General features: G+C 48.2%; 2 protein-coding genes across 2 annotated transcripts; both read right to left on the bottom strand.

Moving 5' to 3' along the window:
* Window positions 1–222: 222 nt before the first annotated feature.
* LOC115083215 lies at window positions 223–16,423 on the bottom strand. The gene is made up of 3 exons (XM_029587022.1): window positions 15,856–16,423; window positions 12,142–12,279; window positions 223–305 (listed from the first exon to the last, which is right to left on the bottom strand). Exons 1-3 carry the CDS (start codon window positions 16,406–16,408, stop codon window positions 223–225), a joined length of 774 nt encoding a protein of 257 aa, XP_029442882.1. The 5' UTR covers window positions 16,409–16,423.
* Window positions 13,078–15,421, bottom strand: LOC115084020. The gene is made up of 2 exons (XM_029588287.1): window positions 14,043–15,421; window positions 13,078–13,923 (listed from the first exon to the last, which is right to left on the bottom strand). The coding sequence occupies exons 1-2, from the start codon at window positions 14,722–14,724 to the stop codon at window positions 13,244–13,246; spliced, it is 1,362 nt and encodes a 453-aa protein (XP_029444147.1). The 5' UTR covers window positions 14,725–15,421; the 3' UTR covers window positions 13,078–13,243.
* Window positions 16,424–18,030: the final 1,607 nt, after the last annotated feature.

Below are 18,030 nucleotides of genomic sequence, written 5' to 3' on the forward strand. Positions count from 1 at the left end.
TCTTAATAACTGTAGAAAACAACCTTTTCCAGTGCCAAGACAGGATACCTAGAGAAATAGACAGGGTGGAAGACCAATTAAATTGAAGCATTTTTATTTAACTAACCCTATGGCTGCCAATTGGGTCAAATGATATTGATGTCTTCTCACTGAAAATTGTGAGCATATGCAAAGAAATTGCATTTGCTGTGTTGGATTTTACAAATTTTTATGTTTGGAAGCTTAGAGTGTAAGAAAAATTAAGTCATTGGCATTGACAAAGGGCTTTTTCAGATCTTCACTGCTGCAGTCAATGCTCACACTGACTGTGACAGAGAGACAGAAACACAGCTTTCTGTCTGTTCACTGGAGCAGGGTAGGACTGGATCTTAAAGCAATTGCCAGCAGGTGCAGACATATACTTTGTGTCACTCTGTCTGATGCAGCACAAGTGAGCAGAGTGTATTGCAGACTGTTTGAAGTGAAGTACAGCCTTGCCAGCCTTCTTGGCTCTCTTTTGATAGCTTTTTTATATGTAAAAAATGGATTCAGTCAGCAGTGTATACAGATACTTTGTATATGTGTGTGTGAGATAAAGACATTTTTGCACACATTGTGAGAAACAGCCCTAGAAAGACACCAAGGGCCTCATTTTCCAAATGTATCGCACGCGGTAAGGGACATTTTGCATGCAAAATGTCCCTTTTCGCGTGCGATACCAAAAGGGGGGCGGAGTCGGCCCCGGAAGAGGAGGAGTCGGGGCGTCACCGGGGCCAACTCCGTGACGACGGCGCACACAGTGAAAAGGTAAGTGCCTTTTCACAGCCTATTTCGCTCCCAATAGCTACACCTCCTATGGTGGCGCTATTGGGTGTGAAACCGGCAGCGATCACACCGTGACGGTGTGATCGCTTCCGGCTAGCACAGGTCTGCCCCCATTTTTGCCCCCGCCCCTCATCTTCTAAAGTATTGCAGGCTTGCGATACTTTAGAAAATGAGGCCCCCAAGTTTGTACACTAGTAAGCTGATTATTATTATTATTTATTGAACACATTATAGAAATTATCCAAGCAGTGGTGCACTAAAAAATATATAAAATAGTTGTCTAATCTAAAAAAAATGACAATAAAACAAAAGAATTTAACAAAATTACAAAGACACATCACAACATAAGAAGCCAAAAAATAGCTCTGTCAGGTTGATTATAGGTGACTCACAGGTTGTTCCATCAATAACTGTCCTCAAAAGCCTGACAAAAAAACCCCCCATATTTTTATTGCCTTCTGGAATTTCATAAAATCTTTCTCCAATCGAATATCCAGTGGGAAGGAATTCTAGAAGGCCAGAACTTGGTAGTTTAATGAATTTTCTCAAGTTGATTCCATCCTAATGACAGAAGGAGGTGGAAGAAATAAAATATTTTTTTGTGAAGAACATAGTGAATGGGCTGGAGAGTAAGGGTTTAATAATTTGGAAAGATATAAAGGTACTCCAAATTGACGTGTATGGAACGTTAGGCACGATATTTTAAACTTTATTTGACACAAAGAAGGCAATGAATGTAAGATTTTCAAAATAGGAGTCACATTATCACATTTTCTTAAATTAAAAATCACCTTTGCAACTGTATTTTGCAAAAATTGTAAATGTTTTGGTTGAAAAGAGGGTAAGGCCAGTAAGAGAGAGTCGCAGTAGTTGATACTTGTGATAACAAAAGCATGAACCAACAGTTTTAAATTAGAGGGTTCTAATAATGGTCATAGCTGACATATGTAATGAAGAAAGTAAAATTCTTTTAGAACTATACTGGAAATGTGGGCAATCATAGATTTATTTATTTAAAAACTTTTCTATACCGTCGCTAAGTTATATACCATCGCAACGGTTTACAAATAGGCACATAGACTAAGGTAAGTAAATGTAGGATATCTTACATTCTAACAGGTGCCAATAAAGTTTGGTTACAATTTCATAAATAAAATCATTATTTGAGTAATGTTGGTCAAGTCCAGGTATATTATTGAGTTACTATCGCTTTGAAATATTACTTCTTAAATGTAGGATTGAGTAAATTCTTTCTCATCTGCATTACCCTGTACTTTCATTCTCTACCCTCCACACTCTTTAGTGAAGGCTTTTTTAAAGAGCCATGTTTTTAGATTTTTCTTAAAAGTTTTGAGATTATTCTGTAATCTGAGTTCGGGGGGCATCGTGTTCCATAGTATGGGCCCAGCCAATGATACAGCCCTTTCTCTCACTTAGGTCAATTTTGCTGACTTTACTGAAGGGATTGTTAGTAGTGCATTGTTTGCTGAGCGGAGGTTTCTTTGTGGAACGTGTACTCGTAAGGCTGTGTTTAGCCAGTATGCTTCTTTATCATATATTAGTTTGTGTATGGTGCATAAGGCTTTGTATTTTATCCTGTATTCGATGGGTAACCAATGTAAGTCTGCTAGAGATGTACTCCTAAGGCAGCTGCAACATTCTTAAGTAGTATCGGAGTACCAAGCATTGCTGGAACTAAAGTTTGTTCAGAGAATCGGTGGCAGATATGCAAAGCTTCTGATTTTGCTGGATTATCTTTTAATCTATGGTTGAAAGGCCAAGCGCTACAGTTATTTAGGTCAACCAGTGAAAAAAAAATTCTGGAATTCAAACATACATAGCAGGTACGAAAAGAACTTCCCAGCCCGGTATCAACAGTTAAATACCTAATATTATCTGAGAAAAAGATGGCAAAAGAATTAGCTGAACAAGAAGAGTTGTCTGGTGGTAGAGGAGTAGTTTGATTTGAATTTTGAGCAATAGCTTTGAATAGTTACCTTGAGTGGTTGTCAGCTGTCTTGATCCTGTTAGAGAAATATTTCATTTTAGCAGACACAACTTCTTATAGATAGTGGGGCAGATTTTATAAATCTGCGCACACGCGTACTTTTGTTCGCGCACCAGGCGCGAACAAGCGTATGCGGGATTTTAATAGATACGCGCGTAGCCACGCGTATCCATTAAAATCCGGGGTCGGCACGTGCAAGGCTGCATAAAATCGGCAGCCTGCGTGCGCCGAGCCGCGCAGCCTGCCTCCGTTCCCTCCGAGGCCGCTCCGAAATTGGAGCGGCCTCGGAGGGAACTTTCCTTCCACCCCCCCGCACCTTCCCTTCCCTTCCACTACCTAACCCACCCCCCCGGCCCTATCTAACCCCCCCTACCTTTGTTGGCAAATTTACGCCTGCTTCCAGCAGGCGTAACTTTGTGCACGCCGGGCCGGCTGCCGCGCTCCATGTTCCAGTCCGGGAGCTGGTCCAGAGGCCGCGGCCACACCCCTGGAACGCCCCTGGGCCGAAACCACATCCGTGGTGCCGCCCCCGAAACACCGCATCACTCGCGACACACCCCCGAAACACCGTGTCACTCCCGGCACGCCCCCGACACGCCCCTCCATGCAAGCCCCCGGACTTACGCGCGTCCCGGGGCTTGCGCGTGCCGCCGAACAAATGCAAAATAGGCTCGGCACGCGCAGGGGGGGTTTGGGGTAGGTTTTCGGGGGGTACACACGTATCTTACGCACATACCCCATTGAAAATCTACCCTAGTGTTTGCTAGCTGCCATTCATTTATTTAGCCAAAAGAAGTCTTATCTCAAAAATTTGCTACATATTTTGAGAGTGTAAATAAATATGTGGATAATGGTTAGCCAGCTAATATAGGGGTAGATTTTTGAAAGTTGCGCGCGCGTGTCCATGTTTGTGTGCTACCCGGCACACACACGTGGAGGGAGATTTTATAAATTTGCGCGAGCGCGTACTTTTGTTCGCGCACCAGGCGCGAACAAAGGTACGCTGGATTTTATAAGATACATGTGTAGCCGCACGTATCTTATAAAATCCAGGGTCGGCGCGTGCAAGGGGGTGCGCGCTGCCGTTCCGAAATCGGAGCAGCCTCGGAGGGAACTTTCTTTCCACCCCCCCGCACCTTCCCCTCCCTTCCCCTACCTAACCCAACCCCCCCCCCCCCCGGCCCTATCTAACCCCCCCTACCTTTTGTTGGCAGATTTATGCCTGCTGAAAGCAGATGTAAATCTGCGCGCGCCAGCGGGCTGCTAGCGCGCCATCACCCGACCCGGGGGCTGATCCGGAGGCCTCGACCACGCCCCCAGGCCGGCACCACGCCCCTGGTCCCGCCCCAAATCGCCCCCTGACCCTGGACACGCCCCTGGACATGCCCCCTTCCCGCCCCTTTTACGAAGCCCCGGGACTTATGCGCGTCTCGGGGCTGTGCGCGCGCCGGCGGCCTATGCAAAATAGGCGCGCCAGTGCGCGAGGGCCCTGCACGCATAAATCCGGCCGTATTTACGTGCGCAGGGCATTTAAAATCCGGCCCATGACGCGCAATTTTATAACATGCGCGCGCCTGCTGTGCCAGGTGCCTCTAGCCCCGCCCCACCCCCAGGACTGCCCCTTTCACTAAGCCTGGGACTTACATGCGTCCCGGGGGTTTACGCACGTGGATGGGCCCTTTGAAAATTGGCCCAGCGTGCTTTCTGCTTAAGGCCCAGCCACGCACATAAATCCCCGGGTTTTATGCACGTAAGTGTTTTAAAATCCGGCCATTAGTGTATCTGGATTTCCAGAAAGCATTTGACAAAGGCCCTCATGAAAAAGTTCTTAGGAAATTAAAAAGTCATGGGATAGAGGGTCAGTGTCCTATTGTGGATAGGAAACAGAGAGTACAGCTAAATGGTAAATTTTCCTAATGGAGAAAGATCAATAGTGGAGTTCCCCAGGGATTTGCTCTGTGACCACTGCTTTTTAATATATTTATAAACGACCTGGAAATGGGAACAACAAGTGAGGTAATCAAATTTACCAATGACACAAAATTATGCAACGTTATTAACAAGAGGATTGTGAGAAATTTCAAGAGTACATTTGCCAAACTGGGAGACTGGACATTCAAATGGCAAATGAAATTTAATGTGGACAAATCCAAAGTGATGCACTTAGGGAAGAATAACCCAAATTAGAGCTACACAATGCAAGGTTCTATTATAGGAGTCACCACTCAGTAAAAGGATTTAAGCATCATTGTGAATAATGGGCCGGATTTTAAGACGTACGCGTGGGCATACATTTGTGTGCGCAACCCGGCGCGCACAAATGTACGCCAGATTTTATAACATGCGCACGCAGCCATGCGCATGTTATAAAATCCAGGGTCGGCGCGCGCAAGGGGGTGCACACTAGGGATGTGCAGAGCAAAATTTTATGTTCATATTTTTTATGTCCGAAAGGGGGTCCCACTTGCGGCCAATATGGACATAAAAAAAATCCAATGAGTTGGGTATATGTACATATGTGCAAAAAAAAAAATTAAACCCCCTCACCCTCCTTAATCCCCCCCCCCAGACTTACCACAACTCCCTGGTGATCGAGCGAGGAGTGAGGACGTCATTTCTGCAATCCTTGGCGAGAAGCATGTGACGTCGGTGGCACGTCGAGTGACGCGGCGTCACGTGATTCCCGGCTCGTTCGCGCCGGACGGCTCGTTCGGCCCAAAAAGAACTTTTGGCCAGCTTGGGGGGGCCTCCTGACCCCCCCAAGCTGGCCAAAAGTTCTTTTTGGGCCGAACGAGCCGTCCGGCGCGAACGAGCCGGGAATCACGTGGCGCCGCGTCACTCAGACGCGACGTCACGTGATTCCCGGCAAGTTCGCGCCGGACGGCTCGTTCGGCCCAAAAAGAACTTTTGGCCAGCTTGGGGGGGCCTCCTGACCCCCTCAAGCTGGCCAAAAGTTCTTTTTGGGCCGAACGAGCCGCCCGGCGCGAACTTGCCGGGAATCACGTGACGTCGCGTCTGAGTGACGCGGCGCCACGTGATTCCCGGCTCGTTCGCGCCGGATGGCTCGTTCGGCCCAAAAAGAACTTTTGGCCAGCTTGGGGGGGTCAGGAGGCCCCCCCAAGCTGGCCAAAAGTTCTTTTTGGGCCGAACGAGCCGTCCGGCGCGAACGAGCCGGGAATCACGTGACGCCGGCGTCACTCGACGTGCCGCCGACGTCACATGCTTCTCGCCAAGGATTGCAGAAATGGCGTCCTCACTCCTCGCTCCATCACCAGGGAGTTGTGGTAAGTCGGGGGGGGGGGATTAAGGAGGGTGAGGGGGTTTATATTTTTATTTTGGCTCAACAATCGCGATTTCCCACATATCGAACATATCTATGTTCGATATGTGGGAAATCCGATCGTTTATGTCGAATCAATTTTTTTAAGTAAAAAAAAAATATGAGTTGCGTTTTACTAATGCGGTCAATCCGAATGCACACCCCTAGTGCACACTAGTGCACCTTGCGCGGGCCGAGCCCTAGGAGAGCGCCGGTGGCTTTCCCCGTTCCCTCCGAGGCCGCTCCAAAATCAGAGCGGTCTCGGAGGGAACGGGGAAAGCCATCGGGGCTCCCCTAGGACTCGGCGTGCGCAAGGTGCACTAGTGTGCACCCCCTTGCCTGCGCCGACCCTGGATTTTATAACATGCGCGTGGCCCTACCACCTCCTAGCCCTACCTAAAGCCCCCTAACCTTTATTTTATAAGTTGCGCCTGGAGAAAAGAGCAACCCAAATTATAACTTCACAATGTAAGGCTCCACATAGGGAGTCACCACCCAGGAGAAGGATCTAGGCAGCATTGTGGATAATGTGTTGAAATCCTCTGCTCAGTGTGCAGTGGCAGTTAGGATAATTAGGAAAGTAATGGAGAATAAAACAAACAAACAAAAAAAAAATCACAATGCCTCTGTATCACTTCATAGTACAAGTGCACCTTGACTAGTGTGTACAGTTTTGATCACCACTTCTCAAAAAAGATATAGCAGAATTAGAAAAGTTACAGAGAAGGGTGAACAAAATAATAAAGGGGATGGAACGAGTCCCCTCTAAGGAAAGGCTAAACAGGTTAAGCTTCTTTAGCTTGGATAAGAAATGGCTGAAGGGAAATAGGATAGAGGTCTATAAAATAATGAGTGGAGTGAAATGGGTAAACACAAATTGGTTGTTTACTCTTTCAAAAAGTACAAAGACAAGGGTACATTCAATGAAGTTACTAGGTGATACATTTAAGACAAATAGGAAAAAAATATTTTTTTTTACTCAATGCATAATTAAACTCTGGAATTCAGTGGAGGAGGAGGTGGTGAAAACTGTTAGTTTAGGTTTAAAAAAGATTTTAACAAGTTCCTGGAAATAAAGTTTATAAACCTTTATTAAGGTGCACTAGGGGGAAATCTCGATAAACTCGGCGTCAGTTTTCCTTACTGGCGGACAGCCACGGAAATCAACGCTGATAAACCCAACGCTGGTTTTCCCGACCGGCATACGGTAGTAAGGGAAACTGATGCCGGGTTTATCGGCGTCGGTTTTCCTGGCTTTCCGCCGGTAAGGAAAACCGATGCCAATAAACTCGGCGTTGGTTTTTAGTGGCAAAAGGTAGTCACGAAAACCAACGCCGGGTTTATCGGCGTCGGTTTTCCTTTCTGCCAGTAAGGTAAACCGATGTCGATAAACTCGGCATCTGTTTTCGTGATGGGTCCGACTGTCAATTTTTTTTTTTTACTTTTATTTCTTTTATTTATTTATTTATTTTTTTATGCGCACAGCTATTAACGCCTGCTGCTGGCAGGCGTTAATAGATGACAGTTAAATGTGCATCCAAGATGCACATTTTATTTTTTTGCATTGGGAGTGAATGCCTAACAGCCTCATTCACATGCATTTGCATATGAAGAGCGCTATTAGATTCACTCCGCGTTGGACGCGCGTTGAATATGAGCTAATCCCCTTATTGCATTAGGGGATTGATTGGCGCCTATTCTACTCGTGTCCAACTGCAGGTTAACAGCGTGCTTGGCTCAGCGCACTGTATTGCTTCGGCCCCCTAGTTAGTAGCATCTTAGTCTCCATTGAGGAAGTAGAGTAGGGAAATGATACTGTCAAGTTTGAGGCTGGACACAGCAAAGGGAAGGACCAGCTCCAAGCCTGAACCTCCAGTCCCTTCTAATGATGCCATACAGAAATGGCATGAGTCCTGCTCAAGGGATTTCCTCTGGCTTTTCACTGCCTAGAGCTTTGTACCAATTTGGTTGGTGTCCTTTGCCCCTCATTTCAGGCCTTGGGGTGTTCCTTTCCATTATGGGTAGGTTCTTTGTTGTTCTCATGATTCCTTGGGGTCATCATGCAAATGTTGCAGCTGCTTTGACCCTATATTACTGTTTTCTTCCCCTTTCATGTTGTCTTTTGCTGTTCATATTATACTTGAGCTGCTTTGTTCATCTCATGCATCCTTGAGGGGTTCATGTCACTGACAGTGTCCTTTGTCCCACCTTTGTCCCACCTTTGGAGACTTGGGGTTTACTGGCCACTCTTGCTGCTACTTTGTTCCTTTCATGATGCCGTGGAGTACTGCAGTCACTGCTGCTATGGATCATATTTAGTCGCACATTGAAACTGCTTTGATGCATTGAAGTGCCTTCTCCCTTCTGATGATATTTACCCAGAAGTTTCATTAGAAATGATTAGAAAACCCCAATTCTGGAGCTAGATTCCTTTCCTCAGTTGACTTTAATGGAAAACCAATGAATGAATAAAACAAATAAATAGAATAAGTTTTTCATTTGAAATAAACCAAATAAGTTATTTTGACTTAAGAAACAAATACATGAGCTTAAACTAAATTTTTCTCTCTGCACATCCCTACAATACAAATAGATAGACAAAAATTACTTAAATGCAGAGTATATGTGGAAGAAAGGGAGAGACATGGGAGATCTGAAAGGGTATGCATGATCTTCAGGGATCCAAAGAAATTTTTATCATGGAAAATTGGTGAGACCACATTGCACTCAGTCTTCCACATGATAAACTCAGTTTCAGATTGCTTGGTTTAAATCTGTGCTCAGTGCTAAATCCAGACATTTTGGCCAGCGTCCCTTGTGTATCTGGGCATCTAAGTCTTTCCAAGGCTCTGTATTAGCAACATCTGGATGTAACTGCAACATTTGTAGTTTATACAGTTGTAATTTTCCAAAATCTTTATCACATTTCAGTGTGCATGTTTATTTAAACAAAAATAATTTTGTTTTCAAAGAATTTGACTTCAATAAGTAGGCAGGAAGAAACGTCTGCTGCATCTTCCAAGCGAGGAGGCCAGTGAAGCCCATGCAGTCATAGAATCAGAGCTGCTGACTTCATTGCTGAGATGGATGTGCAGCTATACACTGCAATTTTCGAAATAGCTGTAGCTTACCCACAGTGAGAATGATTTCCAAAGGCTTTTCTACAGATAAAACAGTGCCTTGCCCATGGAAATGGCTTGTTATAAAATTGTCCACCTGCTATGTAATCAGGGCTTAATTTGTAGACAAATAGGAAGTGGAACTGCGGAAGGAGGTGAGACAAGTGGGGCCAGGGCTAGGCGTGACCTCTCTCTGTCTCACACACAAATACCCAAACACTACTTCACATGCTTAAGATGTTCGATGAGCACTGGTAGGTGAAGGATGGCTGGGGATTTGGGATGCAGGATCACTGGGGTAAGGAGGAGAAGGCAGATATAAAGAATGGGGCTTTTTCTCTCTAACCCTCCTCCTCTCTAACCTGTTGATCTTGATCATGCATTCCGAGCTCCTCTCTCCTATAAATTTGCCAGTGGTTCCCTCCCCCGCCCCACAATGGTCTTAAAGCCCACAAGTGTAACCCTCTATTCCTGGTGATCCTTGAGCCCCTCCTCTCCCTAAAAAAAAATTACCCTCTCCAGCAACTCTCCTCTTCTCCTTCCTTGGCCAGTAAAGTTCAACCCTGATCTTCAAGCCAGAGTCAGCTGGCTCACCTCTATGATTAGGGAGTAGGAGCAGACTGGTGTGCACTGTCCATTATTCTCAGTCTCCTTGGACAGGGGTATGAGGCCTGCTCTTTGCCTTCTTGGCAGTGGAAGGAAGGGAGCAATATCACATGCCCTCCTCATCCACTCGCTTCTCTCCCTCCATTGCACGCAATCCTGTCCCCTGCCCCCTCCTTTTTTGCTCTAGCCTCTCCAGTCAATCACTTTACTCACAGACTGCCCTCCTACTATGATCATCTCAGTCACATCTAATAGTCCATATGATCCCCTTAGTCACACCCCACAGCCTCATTGATCCCCTGATTCACTCTTTCTTCCTCTCCCCTATGCAACTTACAGCCTCTCTGATGTCTTCATTCATTTTCCTTCCCCTCCCTCTGATCTCATCATTCACGCCCCTTTATCATCTCATTCACTCTCAGCCCTTTCCCCCCTCCTGGGTTAATGGCATGATAAGCAGGAAGCCCACACAGCCTGAAGTGAGAGAAGTAGTGGAGCTGACAGGCATTTACACCAGGACTTTTTTTTTTTTATCTTGGCTGTTGACCCTCACAGCCTCCTAAATTGTGTTGGGAAATTGCAAAAATCAAAGCCAAGTATCAAAGGGTAAGTAGCTTCAACAATTTTTGTTCTTCTCTGCTTCCTCCAAGGGCTGCATGACCATAAATGATCCATGTAACTATTGGCTCTGGTCTGTTTCCACAGGGGTGCCAGAACTGATATACATTTTCTTGGGTTACAGAAAAAAGACACCATTCTGAGTTGTTCTGCCAAAAATTAAGTCCTTGATAATGGGCACAAAAAGGGATTGAATTAATATATTTATGTTTATCTTTATGTTTATTAGGTACTTGATTAATCACAAATCTTAAGCAAATAAATCAATATGATGTACAATTAAATAATTTAAAACTATCAAATCATTCTAAAATTAAATTTAAAAAGCACAATTATAAACATGGTAAAACATAGTCAAATAAATAACCAATAACTGCCCTTAACTCTGGCACGCCGTAGCTCACGGACGACCGCCCCTCCCACCCTTGACCACGCGACACAGAGTAGGTAAGCCAAGATAACTTTTATTAAGTGGAAGAAACGGCCACAGCCAGCATTTTACATTATAACCTTATTACTTTATATTGCAGCAGCTTAATCAATTGGCATTAGCTAAATGCCACGCCCTCACCGGTACCTTGCTTGTTCTTCCCACCCCAATGCTTTTTTGGAGACGGCAGCCCTCCATCCTTCCGCTCCGTGAAGGTGGTATACCATTGGCACCCCGCTCCGTGAATGCCAATCCCGCCTTCCGCTCCGTGAAGGGGAACACCCGCCACTGGCATCCCGCTCCGTGAACGCCTCCGTGGCTACTGCCGCTCCGTGCAGTATTCTGCCGCCTCCTCCCACCCCTGGCCTTGCGGGCCGCGATTATTGCTTATGCCAGGCCTTCATTGGGCCACCCCCAGACCGGCCATTATCTCGGTCTCCGCCATGCTGGCCTTGCGGGCCGCGGTTATTGCTTATGCCAGGCCTTCATTGGGCCACCCCCAGACCGGCCATTATCTCGGTCTCCGCCATGCTGGCCTTGCGGGCCGCGGTTATTGCTTATGCCAGGCCTTCATTGGGCCACCCCCAGACCGGCCATTATCTCGGTCTCCGCCATGCTTAGTTATATCCATGCCCCCGCTTTCCCCCTATGCAAAGTCCTTGGTGCTGTGCTCCTCCCCTTCCCCCTCCCCCAACACCAAAAACTTCCCCTCTATGCAGCGATACATCCCCTTATGGTCCGGTGAGGGCACCCGCCAAAGTAGGAAACAGTAAAACCTTACTTGTTTTCTACCCCCACTAATTAATTAAAGCTGCTGTGGCCGTTTGCAGTGCAAGGATGAAGATATCTACCCCAACGTCTGATAAGTGAACCCCATCCGGCCTATAATGCCTGAACATGAGAGCGAAATATCATCATGCTTGATGACATATCCCCCTATAGCTCTCAACCACGTCCCCACTTCTTTATTCAATTTGCGCCTGCTTTTTGCGATGGATTTATGCGACCTCGCGTCCCTCCATACCAATCGGGGGTTAATGTGGGACCATACCAATACCACGGCTGGCCATATAGCCTTAATTGCAGTCAAGTCCTTCTTGATCGTGATTACTAAGTCAATGTTTTTGACTGCGACCAAATCGTTACCGCCCAAATGACAGATGATATCAGGCTGTGGTAGTTGCCTGGCGTATTGGAGGATGCCAGGCATTAGTTGGACCCCTCATCCCTCGTTTACCGAGCCAGAATAAGCTGGCCTTGCTACGAGGTATGCCCATCTGCTCGCTGGAGGTCTTTCTCTTGGTTCTAATGTGCGCCCAATAAATGTACGAGTGCCCCATGATCCATATCACTTTCGCGCTCCCCGCTGGCGAGTCTATGATAGACAAAATAAAACGGTTATGTGCAACAGGACGGTAAATATATGCTTTTTATGTTTCTCAGTGAGACTGTTCATTGGGGTGTCTGGTTATTGGGGCGCATGTATGTTTTGAATTTACCGGATTTCCACCGCCCTAGCGCCTTAATTTGATCTTCGCTTAAACCGCTGCTGGCGAAGGATGCTGCGCCTATTCGGAATGAATGTGTGTGATAAGCTCCCGCGTCTTCCCCTATCTTTTCCAAGCCTTTGCGTAGCATACTGATAAACTGGTAACGCGATAGCGCGTTGCCATCTTTGTGTTTTAGAAAGGGCCCTCCCCCCAGCGGGCGTACTTTGAGGTATTCTGTTGTAGCCCTTACGGGGCATATCACCCCCGTATGAGCAGGGTATAATGTAATCCAGCGACCTACTGCCCGTTGATCAGTTTTTGCTCGCCTGAGAAAGATCTGTACTGTCTCATTAAACAGCCTTATGTTTTCTATCAGGAGACCCCCATCCGATGCCCTGGTGGTCACCTTTGCCCTCGGGATAAGCTCGCTGTTTCTAAATGCACCAAAGAACATTAGTGAAAAAGCCACGGTCCATAGCTTTACCTCATAATTGTCCCAAACTAGGCTGGGGAGCTCCTTTACCAGTGCTTGTAGCAGCATTGGTGTGATAGGCTTTCTGGCGTCCCTTCTGACTGGTTCTTGTCTCCGCCAACCCTCTAATATCTTTTTTATGAGAAAGGAGTTGCTAATTGAGCCTATCCCCCATAGTTTGGAGACGAAAACAATAGCAGCTACATGTGCCCTGCCTGTGCTCTTGATACTCCCGAGTTCTTGAGGTAGAGCAAGAACTCTGTTACATTTCTCTCTGTCATTGTCCCTTGAACTTGCGTGTTATTTGATTGGCAAAATTTTTGGAACAGGCTCCAGCCGCGTGCATATGCTCTCCCCGTACTCTGCCAGAGCCGATCTCAATATGGAGGCGATTCCGGGCACCCTAATTCCCAAATCCGCGGAGGGACGTGATAAGGGTGATGCTCTGCTTCCGGGGCCAGGAATCTGAAACGAGACCACTGACAACGAGACAATGCATCAGCGATGCCGTTAGCTTCCCCCGGAACGTACTTAGCCTTAAAGACCAGGTTAATGCGCAGGCAGAGCAGTACTAAATCCCGCAATAGCCTAATGACCCTAGGGGAGTGAGCGGTGAGAGAATTTTTCGCCTGTACAACCGCCATGTTGTCTGACCAAAAAACCACTCTTCTGTTGTGGAAACATGCTTTCCACATGTGTATTGTTGCAACAATGGGGAACAATTCGAGAAAAGTGATGTCTCTGAGTAAACCCATGGCTTCCCACTGTACTGGCCATCGTTCCGCGCACCATTTCCCAGCCAGATAGGCCCCAAATCCAGCGCTCCCCGCTGCGTCGGTGTAGAGCTGCAGCTCCCTATTGGTCATGATCGGGTCCCTCCAAACTGTCCGCCCATTATATTCCCCTAGGAATGTCTTCCATACTATGAGGTCCTCCCTGAGCTCCTTGGTGATTCTAATGAAATGATGGCTCCTGCGAATACCTGCTGTGGCTTGGGACAATCTTCTCATGAAGGGGCGACCCATGGGCATGATCTTGCAAGCGAAATTGAGGTGACCAATGAGTGACTGCATTTGTTTTAGCGTGATTGTTCGGTAGTAGATATGTTGGCCCGTAACGCTGCTATTTTTGCGGGCGGTAGGCGTGTGACCATTTGCAGAGTATCAATTTTGATACCGAGAAATGACAATTTTTGTGACGGTCCTTCTGATTTGTGCTTAGCTAGCGGAATGCCTAATTCGTCAGTTTTCCGGGTGAATGCTTCGAGGGCTTGCGCACAGGCCTGTGTGTCCCTATGGCCGGTAAACAGAAAATCATCCAAATAGTGTATGATTATCCCTTTCCCGATGTCCTGCTCTACAGCCCATTGCACAAATGTGCTAAACCTCTCAAAGTAGGCGCAAGATATAGAGCAGCCCATCGGGAGGCATTTATCGAAGTAATATTTACCTTGGAATTGAAACCCCAACAGATGGAAGCAGCTTGGATGTATTGGAAGCAAGCGGAAGGCTGATTCAATGTCGGCTTTTGCCAACCATGCCCCTTGCCCCCAATGCCTCACCATGTCTAATGCCTGGTCAAATGAGGCGTAGGCAACCGAGCATGCTTCGGGGTCCAAGTAATCATTCACTGACCCACCCTCTGGGAAGGATAAATGGTGAATCATTCGGAATTCCCCTGGCTCTTTTTTGTGAACCACCCCCAGAGGGGAAATCCTAAAATGAGGTAGAGGTTTGTCCTTGAATGGGCCTTCCAACCTACCCATGTCGCTTTCTTTTTTGATCTTTAGTGCAATGACCTCTTCATTATTCCTCGCAGATAAGAGATTCTTAGCCTCTGTGGCGGTTTCTGGCCCCATGAAAGGTATATGAAAACCTTGGGAAAACCCTTTGTATAGCCATCTGGCCTCCTTGGGCTGATAACCCTTTAAACAGACCTGCAAGCTATGTATCTTAATGGGGGTAGGTGCTCTAATGAATTTATTGTTGCTCTGTGTGGGGGATGGTTCCTCCCCTTGAGCATTTTGTTTGAGGGTGGCCTGCACCGCATCCCATGCAGGCGTGTCTGAATTTGCAGGCAGCAGCGAATCTGCAAAAACCAGAGTTGAACAGCCTACAGATGGGAGTCCCCCCACCCCTAAATCTAGTGGCTTGCCCCCACCTTTGCCCTTGACGAAAGGGCTGACCTTGCCGAAATGGAAATCTTCCCGTAAAAGTATGTTGGCGAGGAGTTAACCATGTACTCGGCTGGTATGCATTGCCAGCGAAGCCAGGGACAACCTCCTGCACCATACTCCAACCAAGCCGTACCGCCATATGTGCGATAAGCACCACAAATGACGTCCTGGTAAGCAATTAAGGAGCAACATTTTTCAGGAAATTTTTGACCTATGATGGATGACAGAATTCTGAATCCTGCTGACCAATTAGCTAGCGTCTTAGCGATGCAGGGTTTCTCCCTAGCTGAGAGTTTGCACGCTTCGTGGCATTTGGGATCGGAACCCTCCCCTTCTTTCCTGAGCAGCTCGAATATATCTACATATTCGCTGCGCCATATTTCTCTTTTAACGCCTCTGACACATGCGCGGTTAGTGAGCCCACTGTACATGTGTATTGTGCAGCGTTATTGCCATTCGTGGCTGAGCTACCAGTGGTATTGTGCCCATTGGTCCCCAGCTGACCCACCGTTGTTCCAACCGCTGTAGCTGTGGTTGGTGTTCCAACAGCTGTAGCTGGGGCTGGGGTTGGTGTCACAAGTAAAATATCCCCCATGGGTCGTCCTGACTGCCCTGTTTCCTGTGTTGGGCTAGTGTTAGCATTACCCTGCCCATGCCAGTTATCGAAAATAGCTTTCATAGCAGCGAAATTGTCAGTAGGAGCGCTTTGTGGCCCCAGCCACACTTCGCTGCCATTCCTTGGTGGTGGGTAACTGGGCTGTGTTGGGGGTACCTGCACATTACCCTGGCCCCGGTTTAAATCAGGGTACTCACAGTTCTGTCCTTCTTGCGGTTGCCCGTGTTGTCCATGAGCTGTCTGTTGACGTGCTGGTGGCTGGGTGTTGCCAGCTGAACTGTTGGAGCTGCCCGCTGCACCGTGCTGTGGACCGATGGGCACTGAGCCAGGGGATGGGCTAGTGGTATGCGTTAAGGCATCCAGCATTGCCTTCACCCTGTCCGTGCCATGGATAGCAGCCGCTGACCAGGTTTGGTCCATGAGCTGACGCAGCTGTCGTTCGGTAACATTGCCGAAGTTCTCTCGTGGCGGTGCTGCAGGGGTCGGTGCTGCAGGGGTCATGCCCCGTGGAGGGGGCTGCTCCGGCACATAGCAGCCCAAATGGCTGATGCTACGCGGTTGTCGTGTGCTTGCGGATTTCCTCTTCTTATTCCTCTGTGTCTTGGTCTTACGTTTTTCGACTTCTGGCGTTGCCGCAAAGTTTTCCTGCAATTTGCTTGGCTTCCGACGTGCTCGCTTGGCTAGAGCCTGAGCCTGGTCCGGCATAAGTGCGGACAGGGCAAAAGCCATAGCAAACTGAGTGGTAGCCATGCTGTGTAGACATAATAAATGGTTAGATCTCGCACAGTTTTGGGGGGGGGGGGGGCATATGAATAGGTAGCCAAATGTGGGTGTGCGCACACCTGCTGAGGGGGGGGTGGGGGAGGGGTGCAAGGAGCCGGGGGGGGGGGGGGGGGCTGGGGCTGGGCGCACGTTTGGGCCCGGCAAGTTTGGGGGGGCTGGACGGGAACAGGATGGGGGTGGGGGCATCTGAGGAAGGTGGAGGGGGGGGCGAGGGGCGGCCGGACTCTGGGGGGAGGCGGGAGTGCCAGCGCATTGGGGGGGGGGGGCCTGGGGAGTAAAAGGAAAGTAATAAAAAAAAAAAAAAAAAAAAAAAGAAAATCCTGAAAGTCCATGTGCTGACCTCCAAAATGGCCGCTGCCATGTGCTAAACTCCCAAAATGGCCGCTGCCATGTGCTAAACTCCCAAAATGGCCGCTGCCATGTGCTGACCTCTGCTGGCAAGCCCTTCCCATGAGAACCACAATACCATGCTAAGATGTAAGCCAACCTTTCATTAATAATTTAATTTAATTTACTTTGAATAGAGCTGCATAGCGCAGCCTAAATCATATCTATCAAGCTGAGGGTCCTGTACCCCTTATAATTCAGTATAAACGTGCACATGGGACAGCTGTCCCTTTAAATGGTAACCGAATGCTAAATATCACCTTTAGGATTAATATAAAACCATCCTGTTAACCTGGCTGAGCACTCAAATGCCATACCGCTGTCCCACAGACATATCATCAGAATTCCCAACTACGGAATGCTGGCTACTTTTTAATTGTCAGATTACTTAGGTATAACAAAGCACATCCACAGGATGTTGAGGTAGCATGGTAGACATGAAGCCTGCCCACTTCCTAGCAATTTAGAGAGCGAGGGGTAAAGCAATACATTGCTCTCGCTTCCAGGCTGCAAATGTGCTCCCCCCACCCCGCCCTACCTCTAAGTACCCGAGCTCGGAGACGCCGCCTTCCTTGTCTCATTGGCTCATGCCCAGGTTTGAACTGGCCCCTAATCCCATTGTCCGCCCCTCTCCGCACCTAGGCTGTGCCCCCCTCCCCCCTCCCTCTTGCCTGCCGCACGTCTGCCCAGTTATACGGCCCATGCCTCAAGAGGCGGGCCTCCTTTAACTGCTCACCTCCACTTCTGCCGCTTCTGCTGCTGCTGCTGCCGCCGCTGCCGAATACCAGGGAGAGAAGGCCTGCGCGATCGGCACCCAGACCCGTCGGGGTAAGGCCTTCCTATTCCCCTGCCCCGGCGAGCCCAGCCTCCGATCACGCTGCCTGCCTGCCACCAGCCGCGCCGCCCATCGGACCCTCCCACCAGCAACCAGCCAATCCAAACGGAGAGGGATTTTCAAAATCCTGGCGTCACAACTTAAATTAACTGGACGGAAGGCACCGCGTCCCTTTAACTGCTCACCTCCGCTTCTGCCGCTGCTGCTGCCGCCGCTGCCGAATACCAGGGAGAGAAGGCCTGCGCGATCGGCGCCCAGACCCGTCGGGGTAAGGCCTTCCTATTCCCCTGCCCCGGCGAGCCCAGCCTCCGATCGCACTGCCTGCCTGCCACCAGCCGCGCCGCCCATCGGACCCTCCCACCAGCAA

The sequence above is a fragment of the Rhinatrema bivittatum genome, chromosome 2, assembly GCF_901001135.1.
Source record: "Rhinatrema bivittatum chromosome 2, aRhiBiv1.1, whole genome shotgun sequence".
Lineage (NCBI taxonomy): Eukaryota > Metazoa > Chordata > Amphibia > Gymnophiona > Rhinatrematidae > Rhinatrema > Rhinatrema bivittatum.